The sequence below is a fragment of the Caretta caretta genome, chromosome 13, assembly GCF_965140235.1.
Source record: "Caretta caretta isolate rCarCar2 chromosome 13, rCarCar1.hap1, whole genome shotgun sequence".
NCBI classification, from domain to species: domain Eukaryota; kingdom Metazoa; phylum Chordata; order Testudines; family Cheloniidae; genus Caretta; species Caretta caretta.
In genome coordinates, this window is record NC_134218.1 from 3,526,050 (window position 1) to 3,544,823 (window position 18,774).

The 18,774-nt window shown below is 41.3% G+C and overlaps 1 protein-coding gene across 1 annotated transcript in view; it reads left to right on the forward strand.

The window, feature by feature from the left end:
* Positions 1 to 14,978, forward strand: part of RAD21L1 (RAD21 cohesin complex component like 1) — a 34,134-nt gene extending 19,156 nt beyond the window's left edge. Inside the window, exons 10-12 of the mRNA XM_048820111.2 lie at positions 6,114 to 6,253; positions 8,595 to 8,672; positions 14,780 to 14,978. Of these exons, the coding sequence (XP_048676068.1) occupies positions 6,114 to 6,253; positions 8,595 to 8,672; positions 14,780 to 14,968 (407 nt within the window). The 3' untranslated portion in view covers positions 14,969 to 14,978. The remainder of the gene's footprint in view (positions 1 to 6,113; positions 6,254 to 8,594; positions 8,673 to 14,779) is intronic.
* Positions 14,979 to 18,774: the final 3,796 nt, after the last annotated feature.

Genomic DNA, 18,774 nt, shown 5'->3' on the forward strand with positions numbered 1-18,774 from the left:
TCAATGTGCATCACTGGACAAACCAGAAAGGCAAGAAAGCTTAAGAAAACTAGTTACTCACTTAACCATTTATCTTAGTTATAGGGCTGTCGATTAACTGCAGTTAACGCACGTGATTAACTCAAAAAATTAAAAAAAGTAATCACGATTAATCACACTGTTAAACAATAGAATACTAATTGAAATTTATTAAATATTCTTGGATGCTCTTCTACATTTTCAAACATTGATTTCAATTACAACACAGAATACAAAGTATACAGTACTCACTTTATATTAGTTTTTATTACAAATATTTGTATTGTAAAAATGATAAACAAAAGAAAGTATTTTTCAATTCACCTCATACAAGTACTGTAGAGCAATCTCTATTGTGAAAGTGTAACTTACAAATGTAGATTTTTTTTTGTTACATAACAGCACTGAAAAACAAAACAATGTAAAACTTTAGAGCCTACAAGTTTACTCAGTCCTACTTCTTGTTCAGCCAATCACTAAGACAAACTTTAAGTTTGTTTACATGCAACCCTTCTGCCTATCAGAGTTGGCAGCAACAAGGGCCGGGTTCAGTATCTAGGGGTTCCATTCCAACAACACAATGCAAAACCGGCTCCAGCCCTCACCCAGTGACCTGGGACAAATATATACCACCCTCGCTGGGCACCTCCAAGAGGCAATACTTCCCCTCTCGCAAGCACAGAGTCTGAGTGTAGCAAAAAGCCTTTTAATAACAGAGAGAAACAATGTGGCATTATGTTGGGGAAACACCACGAACAGGATTCATAACACAACCCATGAGCAAAAACCCACCCCAAGCAAACTGGGGCATGTCCTTTCCCTTGGGTTCTTGAGTCCAGCAACCCGAAGTCACCCAAAGTCCCAAAAGTCCAATGGCCCAAAAGTCTCTGTCTCTGGTCAGGGCAGCCCCAGAGTTTGAAAGTTTATCTGCAGAGTTTTACCTCCCAACCTGGGTGGAGAATGGTGGGGGGGGAGAGGTAAGGGGCACCTTACATGATCTGAAGCTGACTGCCCCACAGCTCCATAGGGCTTCGCTCCGCTCCACCAGCCAGTCCACAAACTGCTCCGCTCAGCTCTGCGTCCCACAAGCAGCCCCCACCGTCCCATGAACTGCTCCACCAGCTGGTCCACAAGCCACTCCAGCCATCCCGCAAACTGCTCCCCAATATATCTTCAGGTTACCCCACTACTTAACACAACACTCAGTGATTTCAGCTCTTAGTCAGTTTTTAGCTCTTTTGTGATTTCAGCTTGTAGTAGGGGAGCCTTAGCACTGGTGCACCATTAGCCCAAAGTGAATTCAGCTCAGCAGCCTGTAACTAGACTCCTAATGGAATCAACATTAGCTCTTGATATTCCACAGTGGAGAGAGGAGAAAGTTTATTTTTATACTCTTCCACACAGGGAAGAGTATAAAAATATTGCTCGGGCATGTAGGAATGTTATCAGGAGGGCCAAATCGCACCTGGAGCTGCAGCTAGCCAGAGATGTCAAGAGTAACAAGAAGGGTTTCTTCAGGTATGTTGGCAACAAGAAGAAAGCCAAGGAATGTGTGGGCCCCTTACTGAATGAGGGAGGCAAACTAGTGACAGAGGATGTGGAAAAAGCTAATGTACTCAATGCTTTTTTTGCCTCTGTTTTCACTAACAAGGTCAGCTCCCAGACTGCTACGCTGGGCATCACAAAATGGGGAAGAGATGGCCAGCCCTCTGTGGAGATAGAGGTGGTTAGGGACTATTTAGAAAAGCTGGACGTGCACAAGTCCATGGGGCCGGACGAGTTGCATCCGAGAGTGCTGAAGGAACTGGCGGCTGTGATTGCAGAGCCATTGGCCATTATCTTTGAAAACTCGTGGCGAACCGGGGAAGTCCCGGATGACTGGAAAAAGGCTAATGTAGTGCCAATCTTTAAAAAAGGGAAGAAGGAGGATCCTGGGAACTACAGGCCAGTCAGCCTCACTTCAGTCCCTGGAAAAATCATGGAGCAGGTCCTCAAAGAATCAATCCTGAAGCACTTGCATGAGAGGAAAGTGATCAGGAACAGCCAGCATGGATTCACCAAGGGAAGGTCATGCCTGACCAATCTAATCGCCTTTTATGATGAGATTACTGGTTCTGTGGATGAAGGGAAAGCAGTGGATGTATTGTTTCTTGACTTTAGCAAAGCTTTTGACACGGTCTCCCACAGTATTCTTGTCAGCAAGTTAAGGAAGTATGGGCTGGATGAATGCACTACAAGGTGGGTAGAAAGCTGGCTAGATTGTCGGGCTCAACGGGTAGTGATCAATGGCTCCATATCTAGTTGGCAGCCGGTATCAAGTGGAGTACCCCAAGGGTCGGTCCTGGGGCCGGTTTTGTTCAATATCTTCATAAATGATCTGGAGGATGGTGTGGATTGCACTCTCAGCAAATTTGCGGATGATACTAAACTGGGAGGAGTGGTAGATACACTGGAGGGGAGGGATAGGATACAGAAAGACCTAGACAAATTGGAGGATTGGGCCAAAAGAAATCTGATGAGGTTCAATAAGGATAAGTGCAGGGTCCTGCACTTAGGACGGAAGAACCCAATGCACAGCTACAGACTAGGGACCGAATGGCTAGGCAGCAGTTCTGCGGAAAAGGACCTAGGGGTGACAGTGGACGAGAAGCTGGATATGAGTCAGCAGTGTGCCCTTGTTGCCAAGAAGGCCAGTGGCATTTTGGGATGTATAAGTAGGGGCATAGCGAGCAGATCGAGGGACGTGATCGTTCCCCTCTATTCAACATTGGTGAGGCCTCATCTGGAGTACTGTGTCCAGTTTTGGGCCCCACACTTCAAGAAGGATGTGGATAAATTGGAGAGAGTCCAGCGAAGGGCAACAAAAATGATTAGGGGTCTGGAACACATGAGTTATGAGGAGAGGCTGAGGGAGCTGGGATTGTTTAGCCTGCAGAAGAGAAGAATGAGGGGGGATTTGATAGCTGCTTTCAACTACCTGAAAGGGGGTTCCAAAGAGGATGGCTCTAGACTGTTCTCAATTGTAGCAGATGACAGAACGAGGAGTAATGGTCTCAAGTTGCAGTGGGGGAGGTTTAGATTGGATATTAGGAAAAACTTTTTCACTAAGAGGGTGGTGAAACACTGGAATGCGTTACCTAGGGAGGTGGTAGAATCTCCTTCCTTAGAGGTTTTTAAGGTCAGGCTTGACAAAGCCCTGGCTGGGATGATTTAACTGGGAATTGGTCCTGCTTTGAGCAGGGGGTTGGACTAGATGACCTTCTGGGGTCCCTTCCAACCCTGATATTCTATGATTCTATGATTCTAAGTGCAATTAGCATGTAAGGCCCTCACCAGGGGGCCCATGCCACCAAGTATAAATACCTGTCCCCAGCCTCTCTCAATTCACAGAGTTTTGGAACTCATGTCCCTTGCCTAGCGAGTGCTACTTAGTTGATGGCGAGTCCCTCCATCATAACAAAAGGCCCAGTACAGTTCCAAGCACAGTTCCCATAATCAGGGTAATAACAATTTAATCTTCCTGCCCCAATAACAGAGACACTGGGGATCCCACAGCAGCCAAAGTGACCATTTGGGCAGCTATGGCCTCATTCTAGGTTGGATGGGTGTGCCTATGCAAATGAGATCAGCCCCTGAAGTTCTTTTCCACAACTTGCCACACCTACCACCAGATGTCAGGGTGGAGCTCATCCTGACTCTGCTTACATCCATTTATGGGAGATACTGCTGCCTGCTTCTTATTTACAATGTCACCTGAAAGTAAGAGCAGGCATTCGCCTGGCACTTTTGTAGCCGACATTGCCAGGTATTTACGTGCCAGATATGCTAAAAATTCGTATGCCCCTTCAGGCTTCAGCCACCAATCTGGAGGACATTCTTCCATTGCTGATGATGTTCATTAAAAAAGCAGTGCTTAATTAAATTTATGACTGAACTCCTTGGGGGAGAATTGTATGTCTCCTGTTCTATTTTACCCTCATTCTGCCATATATTTCATGTTATAGCAGTCTCAGATGATGACCCAGCACATGTTGTTTGATTTATGAACTCTGTTACTGCAGATTTGACAAAACGCAAAGAAGGTACCAATGTGAGATTTCTAAAAATAGTTACAGCACTCAACCCAGGGTTCAAGACTCTGAAGCGCCTTCCAAAATCTGAGAGGGACAGCGTGTGGCATATGCTTTAAGAAGTCTTAAAAGAGCAACATTTCAATGTGGAAACTACAGAACCCAAATCATCAAAAAGGAAAATCAGCCTTCTACAGGTGGCATCTGACTCAGATGATGAAAATGAACATGCATCGGTCCACTGTGCTTTGGATTGTTATTGAGCAGAACCCGTCATCAGCATGGATGCATGTCCTCTGGAATGGTGGTGGAAGCACGAAGGGACATATGAATCTTTAGCACATCTGGCACGTAAATATCTTGCAATGCCGGTTACAACAGTGCCATGCAAACGCCTGTTCTCACTTTCAGGTGACGTTGTAAACAAGCGGGCAGCATTATCTCCTGCAATATCCTGCAGATATTTGTAATATCCTGCAGATATTTGTAATAAAAAAAATATAAAGTGAGCACTGTACACTTTGTATTCTGTGTTGTAATTGAAATCAGTATGTTTGAAAATCTAGAAAACATCCAAAAAATTTAAATAAATGGTAGTCTATTATTGTTTAACAGTGCGATTAATTGCAATTAATTTTTAATCGCTTGACAACCCTAATTAATTATAAAGAAGAAATACATATTTTGCTTTTATAAATACTTCAATGCCCTGTTTAAAAAATGCTTAAGAATAAGAGGCATAGTACATTTGTTAGCAGACTTGTTTTTCTCCCGGTGGTGTGTTAGGTTTGTGAGGGTCTCTTTATCTGGGAGACCACTGAAACAAAAAAAGGCTTTCATTTTATTCTGAGATTGATCAATAATAGCCCACTGTCCCAAAACAGATATTTAGGTCTATTCTATTCTGGATGACTGAGACTTTGTGGAACATCCAGAAGGAGACACGTTTCTTCTGGAAACTCTTTATTACAGGTGTTCCACCCAATTTTGGTTTTCAATTCATCTAGAGAAAACAATCTGTAATGTTGTCAAAAAGTTAGTTAGAGGAATAGATTAGGATACCCCTATATCCACAATTATTCTTCCTCAGTACTTAGCAATGTACTCTGTCTCTTTTTAAAAAGATTTTCAGACCCAGATTCACCCAGTTCATTTTGAGCAGCCTCATGGCATAATTATAAAAATTTATAGGCATACTTTAATGTTTGCCCAATGGTAGTGAATAAACAGCACGTCATACCCAGCCTGTATCACATACACATTAATCCACCTCTGTATGATGGCTGCTTGCTAAGTATGCTTACCCATAATAACCAAACAAGCAAAAGGAAGCGTGGACAGAAGTGTTACAGACATCTGATGAAGTGAGCTGTAGCTCACGAAAGCTCATGCTCAAATAAATTGGTTAGTCTCTAAGGTGCTACAAGTACTCCTTTTCTTTTTGCGAATACAGACTAACACGGCTGTTACTCTGAGACCATAGACTAGCTCTCTCAGCACATACAGCCATCCCGCCTCTTTTTGGCACTAGTATACCTTAGATCAATTTCAGTCCTGGCATAAATGAGTGCAGAGAAAACAACAGAAATTGCACCTTTTATTCCAATGCTGGGATTGGTCCCTTTTCTTATTTATTCCTCCTCTATTAATTTGAGAATGTGACAACCAGCATTATACTTTACATTGAGTAGAATGCGATATTGTCACTTGCCGAATTTCACTGTAGGATGTGTTGAGAGAACTATACTTGCAGTGGAAAACAGTGTTTATTCCATGGTAAAAAAGTCTGCTTCTTAACCAGTCATTTATTTTGTAAAATTTTCCTGCAAGTGAAAGGTCGGTCTTTAAATGTTTCCAAGAAAACTCTTCCACTAGCTTTTTGTCCCAAAGTACCCTTGGGTACGTAGCTCCTCTGCTCAGCACTCATTTCGATTCTTATCCTCCATGATCGTTAGGTGTCAATGGTGGTTGATTTTTGAGATTCAATGTAATTTCATTTTAAACTTTGTTTTCTTGTTAATATAGAGATGTTGATAATAGAAGAGTCAAGTTACCTGCAAGAGTCAGCTCATACAGAAACTGAGAGAACTATTACTGATGATTCATTTGTGTTGGCATTACAGAATGGCAGAAATGAGGATGCTAATAAAATTGATGAGGCTATAGTAAGCACCTTCAATAAATGTAAAAGAACCAATGCATGTATTTATTAGCCATGCTTTATATTAAGTTTCCATTTTCAGAGAGCTGGTAAATAATTAATAGATGTTATAAGTATGTTACAGACATGAGTAGCTTGTGTTATAGATGTTTTTAAATACATTAGTAAAATGTCTTATAGATGGTTATAAACCATGTTTATAAGCAAACTTGTTGGATGCTATACCAATTTATAAACCATTTATTAAAATATCTTTTCACTTATTAATTCTTTATAAACTACTTATAAATTGAACCTAATCATTATTTATGTGTGCTGGAAAAGATACATGGTATGTCCATTTTTATCAAGATTAGAATTTCAGATCTCCCTCATATTTAGTAACATCAGCCTGGACATTATAAAGTCCTTTACTGTCCTAAGCAAAACTAGAAAATGTCTTTGTTTTGTTTGTTTTAATCTGAGGTTTTTGCTGTAATGTAGAGTTTATATTTTTACAGCAATATGGTGGGTCCTACAATACATTCTGCTCTTTTTTTAAGCAATTGCTGTAGTGCACTGTAGAAGGGTGTGGTGTTGCTGTCACATAGAGGGACCTCTATATCCTTTGTGCACCACAGAGGGAGACTCTGAACAGTTTGGTGCAGGTGAAGGTTGGGAACAAGCTGGGGCGGAGTCTGTGCATACACACTGACTATGAATCTGGTAGTTGCGACTCTCCATTGGAGATTGTGGAGGCATTGCAATCACTCTTGCAGAACACAAGTCTGTGCCTTGCCCATAGGGTGGGAAAATTAGTTACTGTAAAAATACTGAGATATTAAAGACTGGTAGTACATACTCCTTTCTGTATGGAGAGGATGAAGCCAGTAAAAACAATATCCTTCCACAATTTCAAATAAAAATTAATACAGAAGTTATTTATTTTAAAAATGTAGAATTCATGTTTGTCAGGTTTTTCCTGTGGGTGTCAAAATTTGCACAAATATGAAACCCTGGTTTGGTAATCAAGGCCCCGTGTATTCCACCATTTAAGCATTGTAGAATTTGCCTTAAATCAACTCCTTGCTGCAAAATGTAAGCTTTCATTTAAAAAAATGTTTCTGACCTTAATGGTTGTGAAGAAAATCTTAAAAACTTGCACCAAGTTTAAACTTGAGTCTGCAGGCAGCCTGAAACAGTAGCTATGAGTGGTGTGAAGTACCCCATTCATCTTAATAGGGCATTAACTCCAAAATACAAAGATAACATTTTAAATGCCAGATTGGCCCATGAATAGTAGCAAAATATTTAAAAGGTTCTGATACTCTTATTCACACTGATAAGCACCTTACTTTGCAAGTAACCCCACTGAAGACAATGTGGCAGCTCGCATAGTAAGTAAAATGCTGTTAAACAAGATTTGAGCCCATCTGAGTAGCAATATCTAGCTAATGTTTTTACAATTCCTCACAGCCTAGTACTCCACAGGTGCCAAAAGCCCCAACTGTCTCCTACACAACTACCAAAATACCCAGCTTCACACTTAATTACATCTCTGATGTGGTTAGGCATTGTCAAAATAGATAATACACGGGCCACATAAAAAAAAATTACAGCCTTAAAAAGTGAAGTTTACCCCAGGTAGGGATGTAAATAAGTGTTGAAATTTAAATGAGTGAGCTAAAATACTTGTCCCATTTTTAACATAGAATCATAGAATCATAGAATATCAGGGTTGGAAGGGACCCCAGAAGGTCATCTAGTCCAACCCCCTGCTCAAAGCAGGACCAATTCCCAGTTAAATCATCCCAGCCAGGGCTTTGTCAAGCCTGACCTTAAAAACCTCTAAGGAAGGAGATTCTACCACCTCCCTAGGTAACGCATTCCAGTGTTTCACCACCCTCTTAGTGAAAAAGTTTTTCCTAATATCCAATCTAAACCTCCCCCACTGCAACTTGAGACCATTACTCCTCGTTCTGTCATCTGCTACAATTGAGAACAGTCTAGAGCCATCCTCTTTGGAACCCCCTTTCAGGTAGTTGAAAGCAGCTATCAAATCCCCCCTCATTCTTCTCTTCTGCAGGCTAAACAATCCCAGCTCCCTCAGCCTCTCCTCATAACTCATGTGTTCCAGTCCCCTAATCATTTTTGTTGCCCTTCGCTGGACTCTCTCCAATTTATCCACATCCTTCTTGAAGTGTGGGGCCCAAAACTGGACACAGTACTCCAGATGAGGCCTCACCCAATGTCGAATAGAGGGGAACGATCACGTCCCTCGATCTGCTCGCTATGCCCCTATTTATACATTTTGGCATGTGATTTTTATAAGTTACATCTAATGCTTGTATTAATCTCCTATACAGGATATGGTGAGGAATGATCAAGACAGTGAAGAAAGAAGGTGGAGCAAAAGAACTCTTCCAATATTGAACACTTTACGGGTATGATGTTGGATTTAGCCATTAGATGCTTTTTAAATCAGTTATTGACTTGGATTGAACCATAAAATATAATGACAGATTTCAGAGTGTACAACCACTTTCTATTTGTTGATACATTACATGTGCTACTGGTCTCCGAAAGAGTTTCATGTGTGATACAACCATGTTTTATTGTGTGTTGACATGGATACTCTCAGGCTTCAGAATGCTTTGTATAGTGGCAAATCCTGCCCAATTTTTGGAATTTTTCAAATTTCCTAACTTTGGAGTACTTGATTTCTCACTCTGAAGTTTGCTTTAACACTGGACCATGATTTTATTATTGGTGGGTCTGGTAGCACTGCCTATTATTAAGGTTGCCTGACACTTCCCATTGTAAGACCTCTATTTTCAGTTGCTCGTAACTTTGCCAAATTTTGCCAAACTGTTCAAGCTAAAGTTTTACATGCTGGGTGTCTGCATCAGGCTAAATTTTGTGGAAAATTTCAGCCCAAATGATTCAGACATTTCTCAGAATGATGTTAGGGAAATGTACATTGTTTTGCCCATATTAAAAAAATTCTGATGACTTTTACTTTAAGAAGCTCTTGTGTCCATATATTTTGCAGCAGGATCTTGAAATTTGGCAGAGGATTTTGCCTTTATGTCAGGGATGTGCTGTTTACCTTCCCTGTGAAAATCTGCCCAAATTCGGCCAAATTGTAAGTCTTTGAACAATTGCAACAACTGCTTAGTAGAGCTTCACAGCTAAAAACTCAGAAGGTTCATACAGAATCTGGCATTCTCCAGCCCAGGACTAAGCAGGACTTCCCTAAAACTACATGTCTAGACTGCTGTGGGCTAGGCATCAGAAGTAAGAGCAGGGAGACTGCCTCTCCTGTGCTCTTGATGCCCTCCTTCTCTCCCCCACCCCCATGCTGGCACCCAGGCACCACTGAGGAGGCAGCTGTCTGATTTGAATGTACAGAGGACATAAGCCAGATCTGGTAGTGGGGGCAGATGACTGGGTCAGGCAGTTGGTGGGGGAGCCTGGGAGGAATGGGAAACAGAGGGATGGGACCAGGCCTGGGAGATGGCTGTGGGGAGACTGGATTTGAGAGATTGGGGTAAAGAATTAATAGTTCTTCAAATGGCCCTGCATATTCCCACTTATGAGTATTGTGGCACCTAACAGTAGAATCTTCTCCAAGCACTGCCTATTAGAGCGCATGTTCTCACACCCTCACCCCACCCTTCCCCTCAATACTTTTGAATGTTCTGAGGGCAAGACTATATAAGAGGGCACTGCACTCCACCACCTCAGTTCCTTCCAATTGCTGCAGCAGACAGAAGTGAACCATTCCAGGCCATTCAGATCCAGGGGTTTTCCTCCTTTGATAGTTTTAGTTGTTGTTGTTCTTAGTGTGCAGTGTAGTTAAGTAATAAGTGTAGATAGTTAAGGAGAGTTGGTAGGTTTGGTTTCATTATATTGTGGAACAGTAGAAGAAGAATAATCTGGGATTTAAGAGATGTGCTTTGTGCTCAGCTGTCTTCCTGGCATTGGATGACCACATTAGATGTCTGAAGTGCTGGGTTGAAGGTAATTCTCCTTCTGGGTGTTCCATTTGCTGGGCTTTCATGCTCAGAGCATGCAAAGACAGGTAGAATAGACTGCAGGTGCTTCTGCTTATGGAGGCTTTAGCTGCTAAATCCTCTGGTTCCAGATGGTCATCGGATCTGAAGCCTAAGAGATCAGTTTCAGCTCCTGAGGCTTCCTCCAGCAAGACTAAGCTGCCTAAAGGTTCCCAGAACATTGGGATCTTCAATAGTTCAGTCTCCGGATCCTTCTGTTAAAGCTGTCAAGGCTTCGAAAGCACCACTCATGTTAAAAGGCCATCTTCCTGCTGAAGATCCTGGAGCCACATGATCGGCTCCAGCCTTACCTGTTCTGAGGAAGAAGATGAGGGAGAAGACAGCCAGTGTTAACAATGCCAGATTCTGTACGTCAGTTTTATCGGCTCCATCCAACTCTGACATGGCATTTGTGGTTCTGACTCTGAAACCCTGGTTGATTCTGGATTCAACTTCAAACTTGGATCTGGTACTTAAATTTGTGAGACAGGCTCCATCCTCTGCTTCTGTTCAGAGACTGTCCTCAGACTGAAGAGGACTTTTACAGTGCTGTCTGATGTGCACCTTCTTGCTTCTCATCACTTCTCAGAACCAAATGAGAGTCAGAGGACGATGAAGAAGAAACGGGTGTTGTCCATTCCATGGTCGATGTCTTCTTCACCTGGAAAGAGAAGAGCAGAGGAGATCGTCTTTCTCCATATCCATCAGTGCATCCTCTTCCTAAGACTCCTGCAAGATCCTCTGGCAGATCTTTCCCACCTTTTATTTCTCTTTGCCTTCTGGTTCCATTGTTGTCTCTGGTATGATCCAAAGTGGTTCTGAGGTAGTGTCCTCATTCAGAGGAGTAAAGAAAGTATTAAGACATCTGATTCATCCCAGTTCATGCCTCCTCAGCCTGGATTCCCTCACTCCTTTGCTTCTCCTCCTATGGTGTGTTTCCAGATCCCAGCTGTTGGAGAGACTGGCAGTCCTAGTCTCCATGTTGCATTGCACTGCAGGAATTTCTGAATCATCTCCTTATGGATGGAGAGGTGATGTTTCATCTGATAAGGATCCAGTGTCTCAACAATCATTGGATCTGGTTGCACTAGATCCATTGCAGCTCAGGCAATGGTGCCTGATACACTATCTGAAAAGAAAGATGAAGAGATAGCTCCTCTTTTTGAACAAGAACAAATGAATACTGACTTCAGTGTCACCTGATGAGCTCATGTCAGCTGATGAGCATGTGAGTGTGCTTTCTGCTTCTTCCTCTTCTGAGGATACTTTTCAGTTCTACGACCTGGTGGACTGCATGGCATTCATATTGAACCTTCATACGGTGGCCTTGGGAGAAGAGGCGGAGTGGGAGGCGGGGTCATGGTTCGGGTGCTGGTGCCCGCTTCCCCTCCCCCTACCTCCACCCCCCGTTTGAGAGAGCTTCCGCCACTCCTGGAGTCAGTGCTTCAGTCATTATTTAATTAGGACTCTGTTCCAACCTCCTGAGTTTTCAGCACTACACATAATTGGGAATATGCAGAACCACTCGAAGAAGAAATGAAGGTTACTTCCTTGTAACAAGAGTTCTGTGAGATAACTGCATATTCACAGTTCCCACCCACCATCCCCTCTTTCTCAGAGTCTTATTATGGTTTCTCTGGGTTAACAGTGGAAGGGACTGAAGCGGTACAGGGGGCAAGACCCCATTATAAAGCCTCACTCTCAGAACGTTCAAAAACACTGGGGGCGGGGGAATGATAGGGGAGTGCACGTGTTCTGGGCACTGCTTAGAGAAGGTCTACCTTTAGGCACCACCAGGCAGTGCAATACCCATGCATGTGAATTTGCAAAGTAATTTGGAAGAACTCCGGTTACATGTAAGTAAGCTTCATATTTTAATCCCAGAAGGGACCATTAGATCTTGTAGTCTGACTTTAGAGGAGACTGGGACTGGCTGGGAAAAGAGACTGGGACTATGAGCCAGGGGAAAGAGATTGTACATGGAGCCTGGGGCAGGAGATTAGCATTTAGACCCATCAGGGCCAGGGAATGTGGACTGGGGGCAGTCAATAGGAGGCCAGAGGGGAAAGGGGGCTAGTTCAGATGAGGAGTTGGAATTTGGGTGGGTCATGGACAAGGAGCCAGGCAGTGTGGGGAGGTCTGACAGTAGCTGGCCAAGGGTAGTGGGACTGGCGGGGGAGGTGGGGAATGGGAGGGGAGGGGACAGGAGAGAAGGGGTCAAACTTTTGGGGAATGGGCAAAAAAGTGTGCCCACTAGGACACACTCCCTTCCAGGGCCTGTAATGGGACCCAGGATTTCTGAGTCTCACCATTTAAATCGCTGTTTTGAGTATCTGTGAAACCTACTGGCAAAGTGTCTTAACCTGTGCTAGCGCTGATCTGCCTAGAGGACGACATCCTGCTATTCCTATCAATGGCTCCCTTAGCTCATGCGGTAGGGGTTGATGCAGTGGCACTGAAGATTCCAACCCTGCTGATGACCCATATGGGTGTCAATATGATGCCGCATGATGGAATTTCTTGTTTTTAAGTTTGCTTTTTTTTTTAAACCTGGGCAAGTGCACACAGAGAAAACGACATGAAGAGAACATTATTAACCTGCAAAGTCAAAAGCTAGGAAATGCCAGAATTAAAACTGCCTGTGCAACTTTGATTCGGCCTGCTTGCATGCATGCGTTATGATACAGTCTGCCACTGCATAGTCACATACAGGTTTTTCCACAGGACCTCTGTCTTGTTCATTGCACAGGATGGATCTGCTATGGTGGTTAATCAGGATTTTGTAATAAAGGAGACTGCTGTCTGCAGGATCCTTGCTTCATTTGTTGCAGAAGTTGGAAAGTGTGCAATGAATGAGGCAGGAAGATTATGGCAGGAAGAGAAGGATGGTCTTGTAATTAGGACAGTTGAATGTTGTCCTGGAGAATTGGATTCTGTCCCTACCTCTGCCACAGAGTTCCCGTGTGATGCTAGATGAGTCACTTAAACCACATATTTCATAAGTGGTCATTCCTTGGGTGTTCCTCACCTTCTGGGTGCTTAGCTTGAGACTCTGGGGTCTCACGGCTGCAAATGAGGTCAATAGGAGTTCTGCTTTGAACAGTGCTATATAATACTAAATACTCTGAAAAATCTGAGGTCCTTAGTGTCTCAAAAATGGGCACCCACGGTTAGTGGATACTTTTTATCTTAATCTCTCTGCGTCAGTTCCCAATCTGTAAAATGAGGATAGTAATAACTCTTCATCTCACAGAGGTGTTGCGAAATTTAATTATCTAATGTCTGTGAAGCATTCAGATGCTATAGTGATGAGTACTATAGAAAAACCCATGAGAAAATTAATAATTCTCTCTTCAGAACAAGGTTTGAATAATGTGTGGTAAATAAGGCATGGGCCACACATTGAACAATTAGGAGAAAACAAAATATTGAATAGGTGTGCATTAATTGAGCATAGACTATTCTGTGCACTGAATGAGGCAGGGATTCTGTGGAAAAAAATAGTAAGTGATCATACAATTAAAGAATGTATCAAAATGCAAACATACAAGGGGGGTATAAGCAAGCTTAATTCGAGCATTTCCTAACTTTGGAGTGCTTGATTTTGCAACCTTAATAATCTTCTTTTAACATAGTTTGTGTGTGTACACACACACACACACACACACACACATCCGGTGTGATACTTGTGTGTATATTTACATAGTCATACACATAGCCATTTACAAAAATCACACAATTGTTTGCCAAGTTGTGATAGACTTTACTGTATTTTTAATGGTATTTGCTGTACTTAGAAGGGAAGATAGCAAAAGCCACAGTAAATTATAACATAAGGACCGGCAGTTCTGCAAAGCCTTACACATGTGATTGTTTTTATGGATCTGAGTAGTCCCATTGAATTAAATGGAATGAATAACTTATACTGTAAATATACATGTAACGTTTTGCAGGATCAAGGCCTAAGTAGATTTTTATGGGATACATTTCATCTTGTATCATCAACAGTATTGCCAACTCCAACCGTCCAAAAACCATGACTCAGACCCCACAAAATGATGAGATTTTTAAATAAATGTTAGGTTCATTTTGTTTGCCTTTTGCTTTTTAGCCCTGTTAGGATGCACTTGCTTTATCTTTTCAAGCTTTTCTGCATAACCACAAAGGCTAGAATTTTTTTTTTAAATGAAAGTTTAGATTCCCGTGCAATCTCTTGATTCCAGAAGTGGAGGGGTTAAGAGAACACAAACTGTTGTGAGATTTGTGATAAAATTGCAAGAGTTGGCAACATTGTAAAATTTGTGAAGAACTTTAGGAAAATTACATACATTAAAATATACAGATAAGAAACCATCTTAAGGCCTCGGTCCTGTAAATATTTACTCCTGTGCAAAAATGTTTGTAAAATCAGTATCTTGGTTCCAACACCATGGGATCTAGTTTTATGAGCAGATAAACTGACCTAACTATATTTTTCAATTTCTTTTTCTATACAGAACATCAACAAATCAGGAGTGAGTTCTGTCAGTTTTCTGAAGCTCTGTAAGAACGATGACCGGAAACAAGTTTCAGCCAAGTTTTACAGCTTCCTTGTTCTAAAGAAACAGCTGGCTATTGAGCTTACTCAGTGTGCTCCTTATGCTGATATTATAGCAACTGTGGGTCCAAAGTTCCATACTATCTGAGAGCTAGCATTATCTATACATATGATTCAGAGACTGGTTAAAAATTGTGCTCTGAATTTTTCAAAAATTCTTTTTTCCAGAGGAGGGAGTTGGTCTCATCAAACCATGAGGAATTGACAAATAGTTCCCCCTTTTTCATCCTTGCACCTCCTCTCTGGATTATGTAATAGCTAACCTTGCGTAGATGTCATATATATTTCGTGGTTATTCATGGAGAAGATGTTTATTTAGGTTTTTAAAAAATATTTTGTTTAATATTATCAATAGTTCAATATTTTGTTAATGGAGAAAAGCTAAAAATAAGCATTCAATTCAAGCTAATTTTGTATTGAATATTAATTTTTTTTAAAAAATCTCTGTGAAAGTTCTATAAAACCTGTCTAGAGTTACGACAAACACTGTTTTTAAAAATTGTTAAGCCAATTTCTTTTGCACTAGGTTATTTTTCAAAAAAGACCTATTAAATATTCAGTCCAGATGTCACAGGGTCCATGAATAGATTTGACTATTTCCTATGGCATTCTAAGGTTATATAAGTCACATACAAATGTCCATATATAATGGTCCCTGAAATCCTACTAACTAATGCAAATATTCAACTTGTGTACATCTCTGAAAACTTATACAGAACTCACAAACCATGGTACTGTCTGTTTATTTCATAACTGAAAGTCATGTGTATTTATTCTTAACTTTATTTTTATTGGATAACAGCAATAAACAGTATTTTGCTACTTTGTGATAACAGTGATCCTTTAAGTGGTCTTTATCAGAAACATTAGAATCCATTTTAAAATTATAACTTTCTTACAGGGAGAGTTTAAACTTTATTTTTTAAGTTCTCGCAATAGATTTTCAAACACTGCTGACCATGTCTCTTACTCTAGAAAACTAATAGTTCCATTTTCTGTTACTCTGCTGGTTCTTGGGGGCTTTGTAGAGAAGTTACTCCAGACCCAAAATATTCATATAACATCAGGAAGACATGTTAAACTATGAAATACTGCTCAGTATTTTTCTTGAAGATTACTTCTTTTTAAATTATTTGTTGATGTTTAAAATTCTTTGTTAAATTTATATGTAACTAACTCAGTGCATTATTATATCATTTCCTTCCTTTTCTCCTAGGATGTTCTATCACTTTTATCTCAATGTTGTAAATTGGTGTTTTCTGCATTGAGAAATTAGTTATCTTAAATATACTGAAATGTGAGATGGTAATGTACACTAAATTTTTTTAACAAAATGTTGATGTATTTTGTGTGCAAACCATTGAGATTAAATCAGTAAAAAGCAAAAGCAGACATCTTCTTATCTTGTTGGTATCAGCTGTAAAGTGTCAAAACCAACAGAGACATCCTGGAGCCAGGATTTGCTTCCTTGATTTAGCATCTCCCTGGCTGCCTGGAAAATTATACAGTTAATAAAATAGCGTTTACACTTGATTTGTAGGGCAGCCCTAACAGTGATCCATTTTGGGGAAATATCCTGGAGAAAATGTCTCTTTTTAACTGTCAGCAGTTTAAATGTAAGACAGAATGCTAAAGGTTCCTATTCTCCCCATAATTATCTGATTTTTGTGTAGCTTTAATGAAAAAGTGAGCTTATTACCACTGTTATTGAAAGTGCTGATATGCTTGCTCCTAGGATTTGGTGTGCAACTCAGAAAAATTGTAAGTTACGGATGTCCAGCATGACTGGAAGACGCTGAAAACAGGGAATAGCAGAGCTGGTTTGGCACTTATCTAGCAGATCGCACTGTATGTATTTTATATTTGTACAGGCACCTTGAACTTCAGACAAGGGCATTTGAGAAATTAAAATAAATACTGTAAACTCAAGTGTACATCCCAAGGACTCCAGTTCTGCTCCTTCCTTCTCCCAGTTGGGCTTCTGCCTCCTGGATAGAATTCTGGGGATCCCTGTTTGATTCACCACATATTAAGCTGTGTTTCAAGTTGAGGAAGACTTATTCTTTGTTTAACAATGAGGACATGCTTGACACTGTACCAGACATAAAGATAGACCTGGTCCCAGTGGGCTTACAAGCTAAAAGATAGACATAGAGGAGACAGGCTACAGTGGAAAATTCAGAGGAGGGGCTAGCTCCTAGATTTGTTTGTTTTTTTAAATTTTTTATGGGGCATTGCAAAAGAATGGAGTTTTAGAGCTTGATCCAAAGGGGATTTGGATCAGCTCCTTAGCTCCATTGCACATGTAAAGTGAGGCATAATTTAAAGGCATGTGGGCTGCAGAGATGTTACCAAAGTTATGATTTTTGCAAGATCTTTCATTACTGAGAATGATGTGTAAGAAGGAAAGAAGCCAGAGCCCAGATGAAGTTTACAGGGCTAACATTTAAAAAAAATATTTTTTAAAGTGAGCACATTTGGTTATAGAGTCTTTGAGACACAATAAACATGGAATCTCACAATTCCAATTCTAATATATATTTTCCTTTTTACCATTGCTTTTCAAAGCAGGACTGTACTTTAATGTTGTATTTCAATTCAAGAATTGCTTTCTTAGTTTTTGATGTATAAATATAGGCCTTAGTCCTGCAACTGCAGGTGCACCTTTGTGCCCTCATAGAGTCCTGTTGATTTAAATGGGGCACAGCAGTGCATCCGTGGACTGTCAACTGCAGGATCAGAGCCATAGATAGATTTCCACCTGACAGAATCTCTCAGTTCTTCTTTGAGTGATTGGCCACCTGTATTCCACTTCTGGTGTGCATGCGCCTGAGACCATAATCTTTTTGAATAGCAATGTATGTTGGGGCTGTGCCTGCACACTGCACGCCCTCCGGTGCCCCATAGCCAAAGGTATAAAGGGAAGAGTAGCCACAACTGCCCTTCAGTTTCTTCTTACTGCCCAGAACAGCAAGCTGCAGTGTCCCATTCCTGGTGCAGTGCTTTCCCTACTTATTTGTTAGTTGTAACTGGTGTTATAGTTAGACTAATTATATTCCCCTCCATGTATGCTTACCCACCCATTCAACTAATACCATAAGGTCCTGATGTAGCTCAGACAGGATGCAGCCTTAATCATAATGATAGCCCCAATATGGCCCAAACAGTTTTGGTAGGCTCATCAAGTCCATCAATACAGGCTCTGATCACACTTCCAGCTCAACATGATATAATAATGGAAACAGAGGGCCATATTCTAGACCCAGACCCACATCAGTGTACCTCACAGTCTGGATGCTGGCTGGCTAACAACCACAGACAGATCCTCTTCCAAGAACATCCAGGATATTCTGGCTTGTAGTAGAAAGGACCCCACTAAAGCAACTTATGGGGAAAAATTGAAGCAATTCTCTGTCTGGGCAATGCAGATGCCCATACCTCCATTAGAGACTGCAGTAGCCACTATTCTAGTTTACTTGCTAGCCCTAAAGTGTTCAGGACTCTCCGTCAGCTCCATAAGAGTCTTTTGGCAGCTATTTCTGCTTATCATCCTCTCATACACGGTCACTCGATCTTCTCACACCCAGCAGTTGTTAGGTTTCACCAATTGTCAAGGTTCAGCCTTTCTGGAACCTCATAATTATATTATTGGGGTTAATGAGTCCTCCCTTTGAACCCCTGGCATGCTGTTCATTATACCACCTGTCTATGAAGATCACCCTCCTAGTGGCTGTAACCTCATCCAGAAGAATAGGACAGATCCAAGTCTGTATGGCAGGAACCCCGTCTAGAGTGTTCTGTAAGGACAATGTGACACTAAAGCCCCCACCCAAAATTCTTGCTTAAGGTTGTCTCTTAATTTCATTTGAATCTAGTAATCCACTTGCCAGTTTT